Source organism: Dasypus novemcinctus, chromosome 1, assembly GCF_030445035.2.
Source record: "Dasypus novemcinctus isolate mDasNov1 chromosome 1, mDasNov1.1.hap2, whole genome shotgun sequence".
NCBI classification, from domain to species: domain Eukaryota; kingdom Metazoa; phylum Chordata; class Mammalia; order Cingulata; family Dasypodidae; genus Dasypus; species Dasypus novemcinctus.
In genome coordinates, this window is record NC_080673.1 from 94,407,063 (window position 1) to 94,431,907 (window position 24,845).

At 38.7% G+C, this 24,845-nt stretch overlaps 2 protein-coding genes across 10 annotated transcripts in view; one reads left to right on the top strand and one right to left on the bottom strand.

The window, feature by feature from the left end:
• TBCK (TBC1 domain containing kinase) overlaps positions 1–24,845 on the top strand; it is a 445,069-nt gene that overhangs the window by 395,548 nt on the left and 24,676 nt on the right. The window lies entirely within an intron of this gene.
• NPNT (nephronectin) overlaps positions 12,178–24,845 on the bottom strand; it is an 84,099-nt gene continuing 71,431 nt past the window's right edge. For 6 of the 9 annotated variants that reach the window (XM_004476212.5, XM_058294563.2, XM_004476209.5 and 3 more), the window contains 4 exons: positions 23,950–24,036; positions 23,209–23,307; positions 16,249–16,505; positions 12,178–14,841 (listed from right to left, as the gene is read on the bottom strand). In XM_004476212.5, coding sequence (XP_004476269.1) covers positions 14,746–14,841; positions 16,249–16,505; positions 23,209–23,307; positions 23,950–24,036 — 539 coding nt within the window. In that variant the 3' untranslated portion in view covers positions 12,178–14,745. The remainder of the gene's footprint in view (positions 14,842–16,248; positions 16,506–23,208; positions 23,308–23,949; positions 24,037–24,845) is intronic. The other 3 variants (XM_058294560.2, XM_058294556.2, XM_004476211.5) reach the window with 2 other exon arrangements.

A 24,845-nucleotide genomic window follows, 5' to 3' on the forward strand; every position in this document is an offset into this window, starting at 1 on the left:
ACAGGGAAACATGGACCAAGAGTCCAATCTAACACCTTGTCGTCTCACCAATCACACTCCTAGGATGGAGGGTAAAGAGAATAATGAGAATGCAAGGACTTCTTTGATACCTCAGAGAGGGCACAGCTTCCTGTTTGTGGTCTGGTGGGAACCCAAGGAAGGGGGAAACACCAATCATCACCCCACACCATTCTGAATATACACACACACACACACACACACACACGAGTTCTATCAACAGGCGGCAATAAAGAAGACTCTTGGAGGCAAATGAGAATGAGGAATAAAAGAAAAGTGCCCCCCTGCTCCCCCAAGAATTCAGAAGGAAACATTAGAAGAATAGTTCATAATACTATGAAACATAGTGAATAGTTCAGAGATCCAATATCTGCTAGCTTGTAGACTATTATTATTATTACTATTATTTTTAGGAGGTACCAGGGATTGAACCCAGGACCTTGTACATGAGAAACAGGCACTCAACCACTGAGCTACAGCCACTCCTCAATGACAGTTGGTTTTTTCATTTGTTTTTAAGAGGTACAGGGTTCAAAATGGGACCTCGTACATGGGAAGCAAGCGTTCAACCACTTGAACTACATCTGCTCCCTGACAATTCTTTAATTACTGAAATATGCACTGTGACTGAAACACACTGAGAATGTAGAGGAAAAAGTAAAAGAGGACATTGGTTGACCTTCTGAAGTACCAAATTGTATTGTTCCCTCAAAAATATACCTTTCATGAATGTTGCTGAGAATGGAAAATTATTCTGCTTTCTATTAAAGCATTTAAGAGCCTTGTGGAATATGAACTAAGATCATATCTTCACAATGCAATTAGTTGAGGGTTTTAAATATCAAAATAACTAGATTAGCCCTTTTTTCAATTTTGCACTTTGATCTCCTTTGGAAATGCTGGGGTGAGCAGAGTGGCATTGCCAGGTCAAAGGGGACTCTTGCACCTGGGACAAAACAGCCAGTGACCTCATGTCAAGAGCTGCCAACCACTCCCATTCATGGGAGGGTTTCCTTTGTGCCAAGGAAATCATGGGCTTTCTATAGTAGCAGAACAGGAGGGTGGAATCAAGCCAGTTTTTAACTGTGGCACTGTCCTCATAGCCCTCCCCAGGAAGGTGTGAATAAGGTCAACTTTTGGAGCAAAATAAGAACTTGTTTAGGACAGCTGGCTAATCTTCTTGGATTAATCAAGTTGGAATGGACTTAAAAACATGTAGATATGGAAAGAATAGCAGTATACATTTGACAGAATTCCCCATTAAAGCTATTTTTAAAAATCTCTAGACTCAATATTTTTATAAAAAATTAAATGGTACCCATCACTTATAAGTGTAACCCCCTAAAGGAGAAATTTATGGCAGCTCAGTTTCAGTGATCTCATAAATCTATGTATAGGGAGACATCTGATTTTAAATACAGGGTAAAAACTACTGCATCAAAGTAGAAACATTGTTTTGCAATGCTTCCCTCCCAGGATTATCACGGCCCTTTGAAAATTTGTTGTGTGCAGGAAACCTTCCCATGATCTTGGAGGAACTACAGAAAGAATTCAGGGTTCATGACTCCCTTCAGGTGTTTCAGACACAAATCAGGTCAGCATTTTGAAGGGTATTACTGAGGATGTTCTGAGCATTAAAATCAGATGTATTTAAATGGACCATTGGATTATTATGTGCACATAATTATGCGACCAAAGATTCTAGTTCCCATCTTGCTTGGGTCTTTTGCTGGCTTTGGGGAGCCAGTGGTCATGCTGGAGAAGCTCACATGGCAAGGACCTGCAGGAGGCCTCAATGAGGGCAGCCTCCAGCCAATAGTCTGCTGGGGTCTCCAGCCTCTACCCAGCACGAAAATGAGGTCCTCAGTCCAACAGAAGAAAGGAGCAGAATTCTACCAACAACTACAAGAACTTGTGTTTTAATTACCTCCTCTTTGTCCTTTTGATGAAGAAGGAATCCCCACCCTAGGTTCTGGTGATGGCCAAACCCATGGCACCCAACACTGGATAGATGAGATCGACAGCAATGTATTAGTCACTGATACTCACAGCTGGGGAGAGGACACCACAGGCCATGCAGGGACATATGGGAGCTATACTTGGGAACATAGTGAACAGTCAGGGCTTTTGAGAAGTAAGTTTTATAGTATCAGAGGGCGAGGTGGGCACTGGTTCCAGCAAAAGGATGTGATGGCTTGTTTGAATAATTCCACAGCCTAGCAGGAAACTGAAAGCCACCTTCCAGGGATCAGCTGGAACTACACCTGGTCCCTTGGATAAGGAGGGCTGTTGGCATGGGGACCTCACCACGGGAGCAGAGTGGGGAGGGGAACGCTCAAGACTCCCCCACCCCCCCAGGTTCCCCTAGATGTTGAGGCTGCACATGTTATTGGGTCTGAATTTTAGGCCTTCCGCCACAATTTGGAAATGGATCCTTCTATCATCAAGTCTCAAATGTGATGGTAGCCCTGGCGGATGCCTTGATAACAGAGCTGTAAGACCCTGAAGCTGAGAATTCAGCTATGCCAGCCATGGACTCCTGGCCTACGGATACTGAGATGCTAAATGTGAATTGTTTCAGTCACTAAATTTGTAGAAATATTGCCATACAGCATTAGAAACAAAGAGACTGAGAACAAGACAAATAGACTTCTTTGCAGTATGATCTCATCAAGCTTTGAAATGACACTGGAAAAAGTCCATTTCCCATAGTTTTCTTATTAGACCAAGAAGATACCTTTAAAAATTAACCCTAATGCAAATGCAGAAAGAGTAGGGGCATCTTTCTCATTCCTCAAAACAAAGAACAGACTTCTTAAATACGGAGGCCCAAAGGTCATTATTTTTTCATTCTCCCTGATTAGCACCATAATGTGATGTGGATTGAAGAAAATAAGAGAATTTCCCTAAAGTGAGTTTCTTCACCCTGTTTTCTTTTCTGGCTCTTGAATATTGCTTCTCCAGGTTGGTGGTGCTACCAGAGCAAGAGGTCCTTGGGAGCAATCCAAAAGAGCTTAAAACAGCTCTTAACAGGGCAGCCCATGACAATGAGAGATCCAGAGGTCTAGAGAGAACCTAATCTCACATTACCCTGTGGGAGAATAGATAGCGTTTTTCTAACTTGAAGGTGGATAATTATAAAGCTTGCTTGCAGTCAATTTTCAAATGGGAACCAGGACTTTGATTTGTAAAGAAGCATCTCATCTCTAGTTGGGGAAGCTCAAAGTGTAATATGAGGGAGAATTGAATGAATTGACCAGGATCCCCCCTGAATCAAAAGCAGTGCTAGAGGTGAGAATTAAGGACTCCCAGCTCTCTGAAAGAGCCACACAACTGTTAGAGCATTGTGCTTGGAAATCAAAGCACAGTGTCTAGCTCTGGGGTGGCTAGTAAGTCTAAATGTTTAATGCGAGCTGGAACTGATTAGGTGGGACAGCCTGAAACTGGCCCAGAGAAGGAGCTTGAAGGGGAATCTACGGGGAAAGAGTCTGGTGATGGAAGAGTGAAGGTCTGTGTGCTTAGGAAAACAGCAAGAACCCAGAAGGCGTGCTGAGCCGGAGCAGGTGATGGTGCACAGAGTGGAGAGTGCGCAGAGAAAGCTCCCTGAGCGAAGCTTAGGGCAAGGGAAAATCAGCCCCCAAATGATGCCAACCTCTGCTGAAAAAACCTTGTTTTGTTCAGTCAATATTGCCCAAGGCTTAAGAATCAATGCTGTTACAAGCAGAATAAGGCAAAGTCTTGGTGTGGTTTGGTTTTGCTTGTTTTGTTTTCTTTTTACCTATTCCCCAGAAGCCTTGGACTTGGTAGCAATTTTAGGAAGAATTTTCTTGGCATATCATATTTTTTGCTAACATCCAGCCATATACATCTATTGGAAAGAAATGTCATTTTAAAGAGAACCAAATATAGAAAATACTACTAAACTTGTGCCAATTAGAAGAGTTCCATAGCCACTTGGAGATGCAATTGAAGTTATTTTTTCAGTATTGGTGAAACAGTGGTCCTGATCTGGCCACACATTTACGGGCTCTTCCACTTCCAGAGTGGCTCATCAGCATTCACACTGCCTCCTGTGGCAAACTTCCAGAATGAAGCCGAGTTATCCATAAAGGCACCTACTGTCATGGTGGTTCAATCAACAGAAAGTCAGAGGAATAACACACTAAGCTCGACTACAGACTATGCAAACCTAAAAACTTCCACTACTGCTCTTTGCTAACTCCCATCCAAATGGGCCGCTGAGCAGCAAACTTTGTCGTCCTTTTTCTTAGGTTGTTTTAAAATAAAATCTTCTAGGAGCTAAAAAGAAAGATTCCTATTGGCCTGTTTCTCCCCTATTTCTAAAAAGAATTAGTAACCACTCAGGCCTGGCATTTCAAGGAATCTAACTTCATGCACTACATACCAGGCCTCAGGGAAAGTTTCCATGGTTCACTGCAGCAAGCGAAGGAAAGAGGCCGGCAATTACAAACAGGTTGTGACTCATTTCCTGTGGCATAATTGGGCTTCTGGAATCCCTGTCTACAGTGGCTGTCCAAAGTCCCAGAGAATCAATTTAATGTTTGTGGTTTATCCATTCAATAGATTACTATGCAGCCATTAAAAGGAGGTAGTAGAAAAGCATGTTCAATTTTGGGGACAGCTGTTCACTAAGTATTGTTTAGTATAAGCATTAGAATAAATAAACCAAAAAGTCTGAGAGGATATATACCAGAGGGTTAACAATGACTATTTCTGGGTTAAGGTGTAGTGCATTTTCCGTGCCTCCCTCCCTATTCCTTCCTTCCTTCTTTCTATCTCCATTCTCCTTTCCTTTCTTCCCTCTTTCTCCTTGAATTTTCCCATATTCTATGATAAGCATGTATTATTTTTGTGCATTTACAAAACTCTTGCTGGGTTCCCTGAGTACAACTAAGTGGACGTTCAGACCTTGAAATCTCTTCCTGTCCTGCTCCTGACCTTGCCCCTCAGCCCTGCTGAGCTCTCATGACTTACCATTCTGGCTCTGCAGTAAATAAGAACTGCTTAAGAATCAGACCTGGACTTGAGTTCCAGCACTGAACCTGCCATCCAAGTGACTTTTAGAAATTTGGTTAACTCAGTGAGCCTCAGATTCCTCATCTAGAAAATGAGAAACCAAATATAACTTACCCTCCAGCATGGCAGTTCAATGAGGGAAACATATATTATTGAATGAGATCAAATGAAATATTGAATGGAGAAGTATTTGCTAATGGTAAAATGACTACAACTCTTTGCTTTTATCATGATCCCCTCTGTAGTGTTGTCCACACAGGAATAGAAAAGTCTAGAGGACCCAAGCCCTGAGTGTCAGGACTGTATCGTATAAGCGTATTAAGGGTATTACGAGGTGTAATCGTTCCTTTTGGACAGAAATGCTTGGGGCTCAATTTAATGATGTAGTTTTAGTCAAGTTCACTTTGTACTACTCAGAATTATGTGATTTTATTAAAGTATATGCTTAGTATATTCTCTTTTAGTTATTAGTAGTAATTGAGCCAACTGTGCTATCTGGCCTGACAGGCTTAATTGAGTTCCCTGGTTGCACCAGAGTAGAAGATAGACACATGCGTTCCTTTTTAAAATTTTTATTGTCATATTTATTGTCTAAAATTCCATTTCTCTGTGACAGTGCTGGGGCAGTGTTAGAGTAATGTGCACTAAACACATAACCACATCAGTCCATGATTAATCAACTGACATTCACTGAATGCTTAATATGTGCCAATAATTGTGTTAAAACAGGAGCAAATTGAAAATACAGTAACTGCGTTTGCACAAGCTTACAGTCTAGTAGGAGAGATGCGTCAAAAGCTCCTGAAACATTTAGAGTCCAATAAAAGAAATGATCAAAAGTGAGGAGGCGTGGTACAGGCCGCAAATGTAGGGCAGTTACTCTGGGGGTGGCCACTCTGGGAGTTTACTACTTAAGAAAGGAGGTTTCCTGAGGCAGGTGGACTTCAATGGATGCTTAAGATCTGTGGTCAAATGTTTGCAGATACTCCCCTCCATGTATCCCTTCTCCTTGGCAATGTAAGTTTTCAGTGACTCACATTGAGAGGTAGAATCTACTCCACCCCTGGAACCTGAGCTGGCAGAGGTAATGGTGGCAGACACATTGTTCAAGTTCTGAGCTAGGCCTCAGAGGCCTTGTGTCTTCCGGTTGCTCTCCTGGAATATGTCTGGGAGCCCTGAACAAGTAGCCTCCTGCCATATGAGACCATGGGAAGGAGGACGAGCTGTCTTGGCTGAGTCCATCTGGAACTAGCCAGCCCCTAGCAGAGCTGTCAGTGAGGCCAGTCAAGACCAGAAGAATACTCAGCTGAGCCCAGCACACATGACCAACCAGAAAAATCATGGACTAAATGAACTAAATTGATATGGTTTTAGGCCAACAAATTTTGGAGTGGTTTGTCACATTTGACAAACAGCCAGGGCTAATTGGTAAAGGGTCTGGAAACGTGGAGAGGTTGGGGTCTATTTGGTTCCTAAGCTCTTGCTTTTGGCCAAAATAAGGGCTGAACGAACTCCCTCCAGCTTAGAGTTGTCTAGTTTGTGTTTCTCAAACTTTCTGTTTTGAAAATTTTCAAATCTAAAGAAAATGAGCAGAAAATGTACAATGAGCATTCATAAATCTTTCACATAGATTTGCCAAATGTTCACATTTTGCCTATTTGATTTCTCTTTTTCTCTGATATACCTATTTTGTTGGTGATATTGAACCATTTGAGAACAGCTTTCAATGTTTATTTCACCTCTAAATACTTCCATGTAAATCTCAAAAAAAAAAAATTCTTCTGACCTACATACCTAAACTGCAATATTCTTAACACACTCCATTGATAAAAAACTATTATCTAAATCAAATTCCCCTAGTTGTCTCAATAATGGTCTAGTTATTTTTTCCCAAACTAGTATCTAATAAAACCTCATGCATTATATTTAATTTTCATGTCATTGTAGCGTCCTTTAGTGGGGAACAGTCCCCAAGTCTTTTATTTTTTTCATCATTCTTGACACTGACATTTTTGAAGAATCCAATCTAGTTGTTCTACAAAGTGTCCCTCAATTTGTATTTGTCTGATTGTTTCTTCACTGTTAGATGCAGGTAGATTTATAGTTTATTTTATGTGTCTTAGAGACCCACCCATCCATCCATCCACCCATCCATCCACCCATCCATCCACCCATCCATTCATCCATCCATCCATCCATCCATCCATCCATCCATCCAACATGTCCTTCCATCAAATATTTATGGAGTGTGCCCTTGGTGCCTGGTAGCATGACGTAGAGAGGTTTATAAAGTAGTCTCCCCCAGGAGACCCACCACCAAAAACACCATCACTGTGGCCCCTGCTTGTAAGGGGGGCACAGCGCATGGCTGTAGCTTTGGACTAGAATGAAAAGAAGCTAGGGTAGAAGATGGGGAAGCAATTTATAAAGATTTTAAGAAATATTAGCTGTGAATCATAAGTAAAGTGTCATACAGATTATGAAATATGCTGAGATGTCGCCAAATATGCTCACTGAGAATTATATTTGAGAATTAAAGCACTGGGTTCAAAGAAGCACTTTAAAAGCCAGATTGACATACTCTAAAAGTTCCAGAACTGCTTCTTGGTCTGTGTATGGAATTGGTTTTGTACCTACAGTTAGACCACCTACAGCCTGTTAATAAAAATAGCAACCTAGAATCACCCATAGACAGTGAATTTTTGACCCCAACAAAAAGTATTTGCATAAATTAATATGCTTCACTGCAAAAAGAAAAAATATATCTTGTTTATTATTCATATAACAGTTCCCTGCTTTCTCACAGTGTAGGCATACATATGTTCTTTTTATACCTAGATGTTATTTCACAAAAGGCCTGAAAAGATATAGATTAATAGGTAAGAAGTATAGTGTCTAATCTACTTAAGCACACAAATTTTGAAAACCTGGTGAATTTTAGTTTTCAAATAAAAGTTACAAAAATTATACAATGAAAAACTCATAAATCTTTCACCTAGATTCACTAGATGCTCATGTTTGCCTCATTTGCTTTACCCCTTTCTCTCTATCTATATTTATGTTGTTTTTGAACTTTTAAAGAGGAAGTTGTGAATTTTAGTTTTCATGAGTCTTTATCCATTATTCTAAATGTTTGAAATATGTTTCCCAAAAAGTAGAAAACACTTTGGAGTTTGCAGCTGTGTTTGAAACTTCCCCTCTATTCAGCTTTTCAAACAGCTGGTAGAGATACCTTTGGAATTGTGTTTTTGGGCTCCAAGATTAGCCCTGCCGCTTAATATTAGTATGGTCTTGACCAGTCAGTTAATCTTTCTCAAACTCAGTTTCCTCGTCTTTTGCAGGAGGCAATGATGTCTACTTCCTTGTACTGCAATGGGGATTAAATGAAATACCACGAAAGCTCCATATAAACTGCAAACCTGCTGTATATATACAAAATGATATAATTCATAGTACCAATGAAATAACATCCACTTACGTTTTAGTTATGAACTGGCCTTAAAACCTTATTCAACCTCATCCCTTTAGCTATTTGATGGCACCTACAGCAGTGCTGGCATTTGGTGGGCACTCGATAAACCATTATGGAAGGCAGGAAGGCAGGGAGTTTCTGGGCTTGTCGATGACCCAGAACTGCCATCTCTGAAACAGTGGTGCTCCAACTTGGAGTGCATCAAGATCATCTGGAGGGTTTGTTAAAACACAGACTGTTAGAGTCACTCAAGAGCTTCAGGAGGTCTGGGGAAGGCTTGAGGATTTTCATTTTTAACAAGTACCGTAGTGATGTTGATGCAATGGATTTCAGAACCATACTTTGAGAACTCATTGCCCTAAAACGTGGTAAGGACAGGCAGATTTGTTTCACAGGAGCTCATATGTGGGAAAAAGCTATACTTTATAGAAAAGCTTTATACACTAAAGTGTTACTCTGCAAAACTTCAAGGGCATACATACAAATCACCTAGGGTATCTTGTTAAAATGTGGGTTTCAATTCAATAGATTTGGAGTGGGGCCCATGAGTCTGCATTTACAAAATCTCACAGATGATGATGCTTTGCTGCTAGTCCACTCACCATATTTTGACTAAGAAGACTGAAAAGGATGGCTCATGGCTATGCATTTATGTTCTATTGAAAAGGAAAAAGGAAAAGATTGCCACTTCTCAGCTGTTCAGAAAGTTTAGACAGTAAATTCAACCTTGCAGGAATTAATGTTTTATATATATAATATATATATACACACAGCAGATTTGGAGGAGCTTACAAAAATACATCCAGTACAAAAGGATAAATGAAAAAATTCTGCTCTGCATCCATGGCTCTTGTCTGCCAAAGAGACAAAACTATTTCATGAGAGGGGACAAAGCAGTACTATTAACCCATTATTTAAAATGCTTTATGAATGAAGTCATCATGGGGAAATTCACTGTTAATTTCAGATTTAAAAATATAACCCCAGATATTTTGCTTTTATGAGTTGGGCGGGGACGGCGTGCAAACAGAAGAACAGAAGCAGAGCTATTAGAATTGGCCAATGATTTGAATAAATATGGGTACAGATTTCAAAGATGCATGACATTGATAAGAGAGATTTCATTCAGATGGAGGGAATTATAGAGGGGAGCAGGTATGGGGGAAAGGGAAGGGGGAGATTAAAACTTCAGTTTGGGCATTGGGAAGACGGAGGCTCCCTTATGGATCTCCTGGAACCTTTCCAATAGATGGCTGGAAATGTGGGAGTGTGGCTCATGGGACCCAGAAAGTGGATGTAGCTACTCACCACTACCAGATGCTATTGGCATGAAGATATATGTGGATATATGTACAAGGTACTGAGCAGCTTTCAAAAGAACAGGTTTGGTAAAAGAGTGGCCTTAAAATTAAGAGTTAAGGGGTGAGACAGCGGTGGTAGTAAAGCTTTCGAAGCTTTGTTTCAGGGTAGAAAACAGAAAATATATGAAACAGAAATAATCTCCAACTAACGTGCATCAGAATCACCTGGAAAACTTATTACAAAACAGATTGCAGGGCTTCACCCCCATAGTTTCCAAATCTGTAGGTCGAATGTGGAACCCAGAAAAATTCATTTCTAACATGTTCCCAGTACTAAAGCTGTTAGTTGGGAATCACTCTTTGGGAATCATTGATTTAGAATCGGTGATTTAGATGAGGGTTTCTCAACCTTGGCACTATTGACATTTGGGGCCGGATAATTCTTTGTTGTAGGGGACTGCCCTGCGCTTTAGAGGTTCTTTAGTAACATCACTGGCCTCCGCCCACTACATGACAGTAGGCTCCTCCAGTTGCCACAACCAAAAATATTTCTAGGTATTACCAAATGCTTCCTGATGATCAAAATTGTTCCAAGTTGGGAACTACTGATTAGATAATTCAACACATAGAAAAGGCTGTTTGCAAGCAGATCCAGGAGGGGGCTTGTCTGGAAAATGAAGATCTACAGGCAACAATGGAACAGAGCCTACAGGGCAGCTCTTCTAGGCTCTTAGGTATAAATTTGTTAAATGGAAATTGTATTTTAACTGAGGCCCAACTTTGAGCTTTTAAAGGACTTACCAAAGAGTATGAAGTTGGAACTAATCTCCACCGTAATTCCAGGTTGCTTCCAGATTTCTGCATTCTAAGCCCTACAAAGCATTTCTAGTAAATTATCCCCAATTTGTCTTCTAAGATGTAGGCCTCCTGCATCACAGCATTGTATTAATATTTTAGTGGCCTCAATTGTGACTACCTTATTCTGAAGGCCCTGCCATGTGTTAAGATAAAGCAATGTTACGCACCAGGTGGGCAAGTTTAACTAGCCCATGCCTCCCAAAGGGAGTTTGAGGAAAAAACTAAAGTGGAATTTGGCAAATATTTGTATATGGAGATCGTGCAACCATGGACCTTTAGGCCTTTCCAAAAGTGAATGTTAACAGAGATTAAGGTCCCAGTTCCCCTGAATATTTTATGACTAAGACCTGGTTACTCCAACTATGGCCCCAGGAGCAGCGTTGCCATCATCTGGGAGTTGGTTAGAAATGCAGCTCTCGGGCCCCACACCAGAGCCACCAAAGTGGACACTGCATATTATCAAGTTACATGGAAATTTGTGTGTATATTAAAGTTTGAAAAGCCCTGCGATAAGGTCTTGGAACCCATCACGCTTTCGGAGCCCTCAAGGCACCGCTTTTCAGAATAGCAGTTTTGCGTTTATGTATATGACTGATAAATGTCCATTCCCTTCTCCAGATTGAAACCCCAAAAGGGCAAGTCTACTTACTGTTGAACCCAAGCCATGCACATCGTGCATGCTCTAAAATCTGCTAAGTCAGTCAGTCAATGACTTTCTGGACCCTGTAATCCCATAATTATCTGCTTTCCCTACCCCCCACCCCCCACAATGGGCTTTAGAAGAGGCCTAACTTCTTTATTTGCATACTCAGAAAGCCTGAACTTTCTTAGACCTCCAGTGGACCATAATGAAAGGTTCCCTGAAATAAGAAGAATGCAATTTTTCTTTATATTTTGCTTGAAGTATGTATTTATCCAAGTCCCCCAGTTGGCAGGGGTGCTCTTAGTATTGGAAAAAGAAGATACCATTGAACATCTGTATAATTCTGCAGAAGGACTAATTTCAATGCTGCATTGTTTCATTAATTGTTTCTTTAGGTCATTGTTATTTCCACCAAGAAAAGTTATTGGAGTATGAGTAACATGTCATAAATTATAAAATCACCCCTAGTAACAAGACCTATTTTTCATTGATAATCCATACAGACTCAAATATTTATAGCTTATCCTGCCTTTCCATAAAAGGATTTGAAACAAATATATACAACTAAATGATATATATATAAGATAAATAAAGCAACTTGTCTAAGGTGTGAAATGGATTAATTATTGTGATAATCCTACCCTCTGAATGCTGATGAAAGTCTCATATTTTACAATCTAGAAAGCATAAAATGTAAGATCTTTGCATTCCAAGAAGTAACACACTACTACTAACAAGGGATAGATGGCTGTTGTGTATATATCAATGAACTAGATCAATCCTTTTCTCCCAATCACAAAAAAACAAAACTCAGAACATGAAGTAACAGACAACTAGTATTAACAGTGTTTTTAATTTACAAAGATTTATTTTTATTTGGCTGTTTTGGAAAACGATGAACACTTTACACTTTAGAAAACATTAAATAATAAACAAGTAAGATGTTATACAGTACTTTGGATAACTTCTTCCATCAGCTTAGTGCAATGTATTATTGGCACCTAAAAGTGAAATTTTTAAATTATTTTCCCCTTTCATCCTTCATTCCCCAAAGGAAATGAATCATTAAAATGGATCTAGGGCCACATTTTCTGGCCTCTACTCAAAGGCTCAATGATTTATATTCTCCCTCCACTAGCCACCCACCCCCCAAGTTAAATGACAAAAAAACATCCTATTGTAACAAAACACCATCACTTTGTGGAATTTGGGAGACTGCAATTTATAACAGAAACCAAATTATGTCAATTGGGGGAAGGAAGGTCCTGGCAGTGGTGTTGGGTACAGCACTTTTCTTTAGACAAGTTAACTTGTCATACAGAAAGAATGTACTAGATAAAAATAACAGATAAAAATCTGTCTGAAGGTGTTCCTCGGTAGAGTATCTTTGAAAAACTGAAACATCATCTGTTGAACAAGTTAAAGGTTTATACCTTAACCAAGAAAAAACAAAAACATCACACAGGACATCACTGAGATATTAAAATGTCTGTGATACTCTCTTTTGGAACAACAAGAAAAACAACATTTTTGTATTTTGTTTTCACACTGCTAGGCTTGCCATAAAGGGAGAGACATTTTAGTGAGCTCAACATTTGGTGGACAACTTTTGTCTTTATCTATGACTTATCATAAAGAGGCCAAGACAGAATTGTCTACATTAGACCCCAGCCTAACCCAAATTACTTTGTTCTGAGGATTTTCATTACATAGTAATAGAATAAAAACATCTTTGGGGAGATTCTCTAAATTACTACTTTACTTTGAGGTAAGACCATCTTAACCATCTTAAACAGGTAAGTTTTTATCTAATATTTTAAAAGCCTCAAAGAAAAAAAAAAGATTCACACTTCTTTTTTAACAACTGTCCCTGTCAGGAAATGCTCCCTCATACTCAGGTCTCAACCTGTTTCCTCTTGTTCTATTCTTAGTGCATATGGAGAACAGCTGGTCACCAGCCTTTCTGCACCAACCCTTCATACACTTGAAAACCATCAATGGTTTGCCCCTCAGTCTTCTCTTCTCCAGGCTGAATAATCCCAGTTTCTTTAATTTTTCATCATAGATCTTTTTTTCCAACCCTTTAATCATCTTTGTGATTCCTGGCAAAAACAGCAAAAAATATTTTGATTACTTGAGCAGAAATGAAGAAAAGCCTCAGGAGTACGTTGTCTTTTACAAGTTATGTGATTTTTAATATAAAGGTAAAATATGCACAGAGGAAATACAGTTGGGGGTTTGTTAGAATTCCAGTCTTGTCCTCTAATGTGTGTGAATCCATTCCAACACATTCAATGTCTCAAAGCACGGGGCTGGCTTTCTATCAGACCTGCCCAATTTATAATGATTTAAAAATCAGCGTGAAAAACTGCTCCAATGGAGCTTCCCCCATGCTGCCCCACCCCCCACTCCCATAAACAAACTGAATATTTTCTGTAAAACAACCAGAACTTTTACAAAGCTGTCTACAGGTTACCAGAGAGAGCCATGTTATGGTAAAAACATTGGTTTGAATGTATAAACTGAAACAGTGAGAGTTTTATATGTTAGCTGTGGTTACGTGTCTATCTGGTTTACTAACCTTTGTACAGATGAAACTCAAGATCATTTAAAAAATCTCACTCCACTACCACAAACTGACAACTCTTCCAATTTTCTCTTTTCACCATAAATTTTTTTAACTCAAGAGATCACAAGCTGCCTTTTACCTTGCAACTAGAGTCAGCAAATATTAGGAACATGTAAATATTTAATACCAATAGCACATTTACACAAAACACACTACTTCTAACAAGGGATAGCGTGCCCAGTCTACATAACTGACCTTAAAATAAAAATACAGGTAACACGGTAAGAATAACTGCATCTTGATATGTTACACACCCTTCTTTTATAAAGTAAATAGCAGTAAAAGTCAAGAGTTCACGTTCAGACCAGAACTAAGTTAAATGAAGAGGAAAAACCAATTTCACAAGCACAGGGCATATCATATCTTAAGGGGAGTCAATACTACTCATGGTACAACACTGAACAGATAAACAGGATGGCCATTTGCAAAGATTTCTTTTGAAAATGTCTCCCATAATTTGCTCCCATGTTTTGCCACAAGGAGTACCTTGTAACCAGAATGAAGAATAGTATGGGTCATACATGCCAAAAGCCTTCCTAAAAGAGACTCAGGAGAGACAGGAACACCCAAGATGGCTTGTATGTGTCTATGGATGCCCCTTATATTTCAAAGAGGGCTCCAATGTTGATTGGGATTGCACAAAAGCAGGCCAGCAAGACGTGGGTCACCAACCAGATTCTCCTGACCCACTCTTCTCCTAGGCCTAACAAGAGGGAGTAGCAGACAGGAGGTGAGGATTGGAAAAGAAGAGGAAGCAACATAGAGTTCATTGCTAGTTCTGGAGTTGCTAGGGTTCTTCCGAGCAGTGGCCTTTTTTCAAGCTCACATCATCCAATCCAATCTCCCCAGTGTGACCACGCCTTTTTTCGCCTTTGAAGATGACCTAGGGAGAGAACCATACACCAGTCAAGCCTCCTCTGCCCCTTTCCAAGCCCACTCAGTTCACAACATAAAGGCAACCCGTCCCCAAAACTAAACATTAAATTTCTTTAACACAAGGGAAGACTAGAACATAGACGCCAATGCCACCTAAAAAAGAGGCTTGCCTTTTGGTAGAAACTGAATTCATCAGTAAACTTTTAAACAAACCACATTACTTAGAAGAGGCTATTCTTTAAAAAGCCATTCTAAACTATAGACCACTTCTATTTGGGAATGCTAACTAAGCAGGCACTTTAGTCAAAGATTACCAAGGTCTGAAATAAGAAGAGTGTTATGGGACATAAAGATGCAGAAGTTAAGAGCCAAAGAGCTGAAAGATCATAATCATGCAGCCTATCTTGTATGTTTCTTAGTTTCCCCCTTTGCTTAAAATTGAATAGAACTGCCATGTTGTTTTACCTAGGTAAAGAGCAAAATGTTTCACTATTTTTATATTTTATCAGAAGATAGAGAATATCCTTGCTCCTTTAAAAATAGGAGAAACCTTTCAGTACTCTGATTTGAAACTATTTATCATCTTGTTTAACTTCTCCAGACAATATATATATTGAAAAAACCATTTTAAGGGGAAAAAAGTCAAAGTAAAGCATCAAAATCCACTAACATAAGTTGTATTAATGGAGTCTTTTTCTTTCCAAAATTGTTTCTAGAAACTACCCATAGACATAGATGCAAATCTTCTAACAGCAAAAGTTTCATAAGCATCTACATGCAGAGGAAACTTTGTTCAAATACATTCGTTATTTTGGTGGGGTGTTAGAGACCATTTTTCATTGCTATTTTGATTACTCAAAATAAAATTAATATATTCAATCAAAGCTTATCCCACATCCTGTGATGAATAGAATAGTGCTTTCCAAGAGTATTGTTCTAAGTTCCCACCCAAGACTGCTTAACTATGATCTCAGAGGCAGAAGAAAAGAAAATCGGACTTTAAAGAAACATTCCAACAAAGAAAATGAAACACTTCCAGAGTAATGGTAGTGAAAGCTTGAAATATAAGGAACTGAAAGAGAAAGAAAAGCAGGTAAGGTTAAATTCACCACCTCCACCCTTTCAAGTTTCTGTTGATCAGTACTTTTTGTACTTTTTCTATTCCTTTTTTTTTTATTTTACAAAAAGGGGGTGGTAGTATTTGCCAGAGTAGGGAGTGGTGGTGGTGGTGGTGTCGTAGGCAATGAGGAAGGCTGAAAAAGCAAAAAGCGATGACAGAAAGAGGCCCAGAAAAACAAACTTTTGTCTGAATGTGACTTATTGTAGACAACAAGCCTTCTTCAAATTCAGATCCCTGAACTGTCCTAGGAAAGCAAAGATTCCCAGGTTCTGCCTTCTTTGAGATTCTACTTACGCTCTTGACGTCAGCCCCTCGCAAGGAGATCTGTGTCTGCCTCCAGCCATGGCCACCATTTCTTCCCCACAGGGCTGCTCCTTGGGCACCGTGTTTTCTCACAAACACCTGGAGTGTGCCGGAGTGCAGCCCAGTCACCTTATGCCTGAATGATAGGCACAGGTCCCCTGAATGCATGAGGTGGCCGAGAGGTAGCACCAAGCGAGCAGCTTTTCCCCCTGGGCCTTTGGCTGCCGAGACTGTCAGATACTGTCCACCTGGAATAGGAAGAGTAGGGCCATGTGTGTCTGTGCCGATCCCGTTCTAGCACAAACAGCATGGGCAGCAGCTGTTCTGTTTTTTTCCTTTTAAGAAACTGCACACTGTGACAGTCATTTGTAAAGAATGCCAGGTATCTGAAGGAGCAAAATATACCTTATTTCCATACCTGCCTGAAATTCTATGGTTTTATATTTTTACAAGAAAATATTCATTAATTTTGCTGATGGAGAGTAGACATTATGCCAAGCACACGTAATAACTAGTAACCTAAAAACTATGAAATTTCCAATGGAATATTATCAGACATACATGAGCATACACAAATATACCCACATTCACCACCCCCTGAATGGTTACATGGTCTGAAACCTCCTGCCAACCTAGTTGGTAGTTTGGTATAATTCACCTTAAGTTGCCAGGGGCAATGTTCTATGTGGATAATTAATCTCTGGAGAGTGGAACAGATGATAATTTAAAGGTCAATGTACCTGGTTTATTCTCTCCTTCTCCCACTTAAAAAATACATATCTTAAGAGCAGATGTGGCTAAAGCGGTTGGGCACCCACCTCCTACATAGGAGATCCGGGTTCAGTTCCCAGTGCCTCCTAAAGAAGACGAGCAGACAAGGAGCAGACACAACAAGCAGACACAGCAAGCAGACAGAGCAAGCAGACACAACGAGCAGACAATGAGCAGACAGATAAGGGACCCATCTCGGGGTGTATGTGTGATTCTTAGGAGAGAAGAACCCTTAAAAAAAGTATCAGAATTTGCCATGCATCTCACACTGGTGTTCACTTAACTCCAGGAGGATGCAGAGGTGTTTTGGGGTTACTTGAAAAATACACCACATCCTCCTGGAGCATCAATTTTATTTGGAGGTAAGTAGTTTAGGACATTCTCATATTAAAACAAATCTACAACATTATATATTATATACATATATCCTATTATATCTACATGAACACAAAATATCAATACAAAATTTCATTTTGACCATGTCCTCAGACCCCTACCACTACAATGTTTGTTTCCCTCTGTTGTTAGGGAAAGTGTAATTAAAAAAAAAACGAGTTTAAGCAGCATTAAGTGGGGGTGCCCCACTGCTTCTCAAGAGAGAAGGTAGTTGCAGGTGGTAAAGTGGTATTTTGACACTGAATCCTTGTACAAATGAGAGTTGGGTCACTTCCCTGAGGCTGTTTTTCAGCCAAGGTGAAAACTATACTATATGTTTCGATATTGATTTGTCCAGAGGAAAACTGGAATGCTGACCACATGTGTCTGTTTTGGGGTCACAACTTATTTTCTAGTTAAAAAATAAACCATCACCTTTTATTCTGATTTGTACAAGACATTATAAACTTTGGAATGCTCACCTATTCTTCAAGTGTCTTCTCCTCTAGCAAGTTCCTTCGAGTTCCATACTCACCATGTGTCAGGCTTGGTGCTAAGGGCCCTATACGGAATGTCTCAATTAACCCTCCTAACAAGCCTTTTAAGGGAACACTATTGTTAATCTGTTTTGCAGAAGGAGCAGCCAAGGCTTTGAAAAGATAATCCCCAAGGTGGGTGGCAGAGTAGTGATTTGCATTTGGAACTGCCCGACCCTGTCTTTCAGCGCTTGGGACATTTATACATTTCTCTCACCCAAAAGATTGTAAACCCCATGAAGTCAGAACCAACATTTCCCCTACACCACCTTGTTGCACTGCCTGAGATATGGCAGGTGTTTAGTACTGTCTGTTGAACAAATGAATGATGTTCCAAAACACAGAAAACAAAAAAACCTGCAGGGAAATAGATCCTTGACTCATGTACTTGAATCACAAAAACAAACATACACAATTCTTTATCCTCTCTCTGTCCTTGAAATTTATAAAAACAATATTTTGGGACAAAACATTTACATTCGATGAATCAGCTTTTGAATCATGACAGGTATTTTGGCTAAAACCAAGATGTACACTTATTACAGTTAACCTGCAATTTTTAAGAAAACAAGGATTATCTTAATTCCCCGTGGAATGTATACAAATATCATTCTGCCAAAAGCTGCCTGCAAACAAAGCAACCTAACAAATCAAGCCAACCTAATAAAAGTTTCAAATATTTTTTGTAGGTATTTAAAACTGATAAGCGAGGCTATACCTACTTTTCCTCTACAGAGCTACTCTGTGGGCACCTGTTTTCTTTTCCTTCTTTTTAGTTTTCCCAACTATAAGGAATTCTTTTATGGTATAAAAGGAAACATTACAAATTGGGACAGTAGCTAAGGAAATGGCTAACTGTAGCTAAGCTACCTGCTAAGTAAAAATTTCACTTTTGATAAAACTGTATTAAATGTTTTCCCTCTTTTAGTTTAAAGCATTACAACATTTTTTTTTTGGTAAATAATTGATACTGCAAAATTTGACCAAAAAATTTTAATCTGCTTGTTTTTAATTTTTCACTAGTTTGTGCCTTTACAATTTTCAATTTACAAAGAGAATAACAATGTTTATTCCTTTAACCTGTTAACTGTGTAGTCAGAGAATGGGATGAAAGGTTTGCAGTGATTTCATTTACATCACATGAACCAGATGAGAAACCAGTGCAGGGAGAAATAAGGTCATTATGGTTTGCTGTCAGTGCAAATAGCTTTGTTTTTTTCTAACAAAAGAAGTATAACATGGCCATTACAAGGGAGTAAGAGAGAGAGGGGAAAGAAAACAGAAACATGAAGAAAACGTAAATCATAATTCTAAAACCCAGAGATAATTTGTTAACATTTTGACTACTTAACTTTTTCCTATATAAATAATGCAAACAAATATCCATGAATATGTACTTTTTTAAAAAAGGGAATATATTTGTAGTGTTTGCAACTTGCTTTTTTCCTTAAATATATCATAACCATTTTTCTATGTCAATAAACAGACAAATTAATAGCTGCAAGTATACAATTAACTGGCTGTATATGCGGATGGCAATGGGAGCCAGGGATGGCAGGGCACCTTCTATTTCACTGTTTATTTTTCCACGTGCATATTGTTCTCTTTCCAAATAATGTTTTCAATGCCGCAATAAACATATTTGTATGTACACTTTGACACACTCATCATTTAAGTAAATTCCTTGCAGTAATCAGTAGCAGGCAGAGTTCTGAGTCAGTTGCCTTTTATCCTAATCCCCAGAGATCAGGGTTCCAGGAAAAGGGCCCCAGCCTCAGCTTCTACTGGAAATGGGTGTATGCAATTGGTCACAGCTACATGCTTGTGGCATGTCACCACATCTGTTGACAGCACCATTTTACACTCCTTAGAGGAAAGTATTATTTCCATTATCTCACAATTAACTTCAGGACTAATGTGATAAGGCCTAAGGAGCATCAGGAAGGTCAATTAGCAAAGACAGTTATTTTGCAGTTGCTTCTTAAGGTCTTTTCTTTATTTGAGGGCTTTCTTAGCTATATTAGTACATGAAAGTATTTGCAAATCTGGATCCTGCATAAGAAATTCACACTATTAGAACAGCCCATAAATGTGGAAATCCAAATATATGTTCCTACAAATGGCAAAATCTAGATAGAAACAAGTAAACAATTAAGTTGGAAATCAGAATAATATATAGAAATAACTTATTTAATCACACGTTATTCTTCAATTTGGGCATGTGTTATATACACTATACACACCAACCTCAACTGAACTTCCTAGAAGAAAAATAGGCGATGAGAAGTTAAGCTTTATTAGTATTTTCCATCAGAATTTCCCAACAATTCTAAAAAGCCCACTCACAATTCCATCCTGATATATGCCATGTACACCTAACCCTTTCTTCCAACTTTGCCACCTTTTGGTCTTCCCATTCGTTTTCAAGGCTAGACAACTCTGCTCAATTCTGAACCAGAGGTTCCCAAAACTGGTTTAAGAGATTTTCTAATCCAACCCTCAACCAATGCTCAAAACCCCCTTACAATATCTTCCCATGCATCACCCAGTCAGGGATCAAACATGTCCACCAACAGAAAGCTCACCACTTCCATGTCAGCCTGACCCGTATTTAGACAGTTCTACTCAAAAGTCCCTTCTGAGGCTGAACCAAATTTGATCTCCGTGTAGCTTCTCCATCCCTTGTGTTCACAGACACCAACTCTAACCCTTGTTCACAGGATAACCCTCCAACTATTAGAAAAGCAGCCATACCCAATTGTTTCTTCTCCAGACTAACCAGCTCAGTTTCTTCATCTGTTTTTCACAGGCCTCAAGTTACCTTTCCATTCAAGTCACTTTCTCTGAGTTACCTATAATTATCTCTATTTTATCAGAAAGAACTCTCAAAAGCGGTTTAACTAACTCAGAATGAGCTGCAATTATCCTTTCCTCGTTCTAGAAAATGACCCAGCTTTTTGGCAGTGGTGTCACAGACTTCACTCATACTGATTTCAATATCCACTAAAACTCTGAAGTCTTTTCACACTTACTGCTAAGGCATACTTTCTCCCTCCTACAGGTATGTACTTGTTTTCTAGACCTTGAACACTTCCTTATATTCTTCCCCATTATCTTTCACTCTCTAAAACGTGAACTATTCATCTAAACTTTTGGATCCTGGTTGTGTCAGTTTGCTCAGTCACCTTGCCCTCTGGCTTTGTGTTATCTACACTTTGGTTAGTACGTCTTCATCCCTTCATCCAAGTTATTGAAACAAACTTGGAATAACCTTGGAGGAGCATCCTCTAGAGAGGCAGACTCAACCATCAACTGCCTAACTAGTCGTGAATGCCTCTCAATTTGTTCTGTACTATCATGGCCAAATGTCCATTTCAAACTGTTTTGCCTATCATTTAGTGTTCCAATCACCTTGACATTTTTTTTTCATAGAAGGGAAGGGGAATTTGGGTCACAACACATTTAAACATTTATAAATGTACAAATAATAAAAATTTTACAAAGTACTAAATTGGTTCTAAAATAGAATGCTTAAATTCTAAAAATCAAAATCAAGTATTTTATATAGATAATGAATTCTTCTGTTTATAGCATGAATTACTTGCCCTAATGAACCTTACTTAAATTTTATTCATTATGACCATGGACACTATTCACCATTCTAGCATACAAGGCTGACACATATACTTCTTCATGTAGCAGATTATTCCAGGTCAGCAATCCACCAGATCTATGAACCTGCAATCTGCTAATTAGATCATGAACACTAGTACAAGGGATTGAGGTCATATGGTAGGAGAGTGGAAAACCCAGGCTAATGCTGCAGAAGTGCTAGCCACTGAAAGGCCTAGATGTGAAGTCAGCCTGGACACTAAATTTTACCACTCCTTAGCTCTGTGGTCTTAAGAAATTTAGGTAACCTTTTTGGGCCTCAATACATCCTTTATAAAATAAAGACAATATGACACTTCACGGGGTGGATAAGAGATGGTCAATGAGCCAGGACTACAGTAAACATTAAATAAATGTTGGTATCTCTCTTACCCACAGATTATCTATAGCATTAATAATTATCTTTTCCTGCTCAGAGTTAACATTATATAAGTGGAGGAGAGAATAGAAGAATGAGAATGTGTGCTGTGTGAGGCATTCAGTGATATTTTATTTTTAACTAAAAGAAATCTAAAAGCCCATTTAGATTATTGAATATTCATATTTTTAAAAAGACCACCTACAATTTGATTTTTTAAAAATATGTATGTTATGTTTCAATATTAGGGGCTCTAATATCTAAACTGATTTTTTTTTTTAACACATTGTCACTCAAAATAAAGGTCGATGACCAGCACCATAGATATCCCACAGAGCCTGTTGGAAATGCAGAATCTCAGGCCACATACCAGGCCTACTGGGTCAAAATCTGCATTTTAACAAGTTTCCAGGTGATTTCTACACACATTAAAGTTTGAGAAGAATTCATTTAACAGATCATATGTTCTTTCATGTTAATATTGGTGAGTTTTGTGCTCAACCTATATACTAGGCACCTATTTAAGTATTAGGTTGTAAAATAAATTAAATAGCACACTTAAAAGTTTTTCTTCACATCTGGTATCTTTCATTGTTAGGTCTAGAATAAGGAGTATAAAAAGGAAAAGCATAAGCCAAAGTCCTCATCCTTGCATTAAGCTGGTCTTACCCATAAAAGATTTAGTTATTGAGAGGAGGAAAAAAACCAGCAATAGGTAGCTCTGTTTCTTGAAACAAGAAGATACAACGTCTTATAAGCACTAAAACTGTAGATTAACAAGAATTATGAAATTTAAAAGTCTATTAATTTTCTAAGGAACTATTTCTAAATCTACCTAACAACTTTTTTCTGTGGAATAAGGAATGGTAATTTATAACTAACTTCTCTAGCATCCAAGTCAAAATATTTTTTTCCAGATATTCACAACCTCACAAATATGTACTATTTCCTACTATCTCTCAAATCTTAAAAAAAAAAAAAAAAGTGTGGGGAGGGGACATAATTGAGTTGCCCTATTAATTTGTTACCTGCCTTCCTATAATATAATCCTAGCTGATAGGTAACACATTTAGTTCACTTAAAGAAGAGGGAATATATATGCTGGACATGATCTGTTTTTACTCTCTTTATGAAGGAAATAGAGAAATGCGTTATAACATACTTGATTAGCAGAACTTGGGTCTTTGAAAGGGTCAAACTGATATGAGTACCAGAGAGAATTAGATGAAATGGTTTTACCTGCTGGATCCCTAACTGGTTCCCAGTGCAAGTCATTGTCTTTTTCCCTGATCCATCCACAAAGTCCATGATCAAAATTACAACTGTGTATGAGAACACCTACAAGGAAATGATCACAAAGGAGAGGAGATTACAAACTCAACACGTAGCTACAAAGAAGACTTTGTGAACGAGGGTATCTGTACTACATGTGTTCTCTCCTACACACACTGAACTATCCCACCAGAACTTCTCTCCAAGAGATCAAAGGGAAATGACATGAATCCTTTCTTGGCCCAATTGTGCCTGTGTGCTCAGCTGTACAAATAAAACACAAAAGTGTTGCCAAATTATGGCCTTGTTACATCGTCACTTAAAAAATATGATTTCCTCACAGGCTACAGATTGCTTTTTATATATTTATTTTTTAAAAAGGAAAAATGCTGATTCATAATTATTTTTGCTTAGCTGATTTAACTACAGGGGAAACCAGGTTGCTATGGGGGAAAAAAAAGAGAGAGGCATAATTTTCCCAACCAAATATAACCAAGCAACTGAAATTTAAAAATAATTTTTAAGTGGCAATAATAGGGGAACATAAGGGATATGTTATACTGATTATACTCAAAGCCATTGATTGTATACTTTGGATGGATTGTATGTGAATTTTTTTAAAAAAGTCATGCAAAAAAGGTTATTTTCATGAAATGGAGGGAAAGAACAAAATGCATTATAATGGGTTTAAAGGATATAAGTGCCTACCTGGATCATCCTTTGCTTCATCATCTGCACTGATTCCTCTTTCTATTTCGAATATTTCGAACAAGTCATTTGAAGGCTGCCGTGGAACTGCAAGGGAGAGAATTTTTTTAAGATGAAGTATTGATAAGGAAGCTTTAACTCTAACAAGGAACATGGGGCGGGGGGAATCTGAAGCATTTCACTCCTCTGGAAGAATTCAAACTATTTAATTATATTTCTTATGAAAATTCGTGAAGCTTGCTCTGTAGTGTAACAATGTAGTAGACCCAACACAAAAAGTATTTTCAAAAGTTTCTAAAATTCGACATAAAAATATGCAAAAAGTGTTCATCTGGAAATACATTTTTAAAAAGCTACCAATTTCCAACAAAATATTGAAGGATACGACACTTCTCTGTAATAGATGCATTATTATGAACTCTGAATTAAGGCTGCCTTAACTGACAATGGCTATAATTACAGTGAATGGTTTGGTCTTTCTAGCAAGAATAGACTGCTCTAATTAAGTCCACACGTTGCTGTACTCTAACATATATTTCTTATCATGGTCTTCTTTGCTCAAGCAGGTTCCATGACTCCTTCAAGATCAAATGCAAACTTCTTGGCCCCCCTTTAATCATCTACCACCACCCCCACCCCCACACACAAAATACAACACTGTCCAAACATGCTATTCCTTTGCTCCTCTCGAACCCCTATTCCCCAGCTTGGGATGTTCTGGTTCCTGCTAATTAACCTGCCAAACTTCCCTCTTCATTCAAGACTCAGTGTAAACATGACTGCTTCTTTGAAAACCTCGAGGCCCCAGGCAGAATTAAATTCCTCCCTCGTGTACTCCAGCAGCTCCTGCTTAAAGCCGCCACTACACCCTTCCACAAAGCAGTGCAGTTTATTTA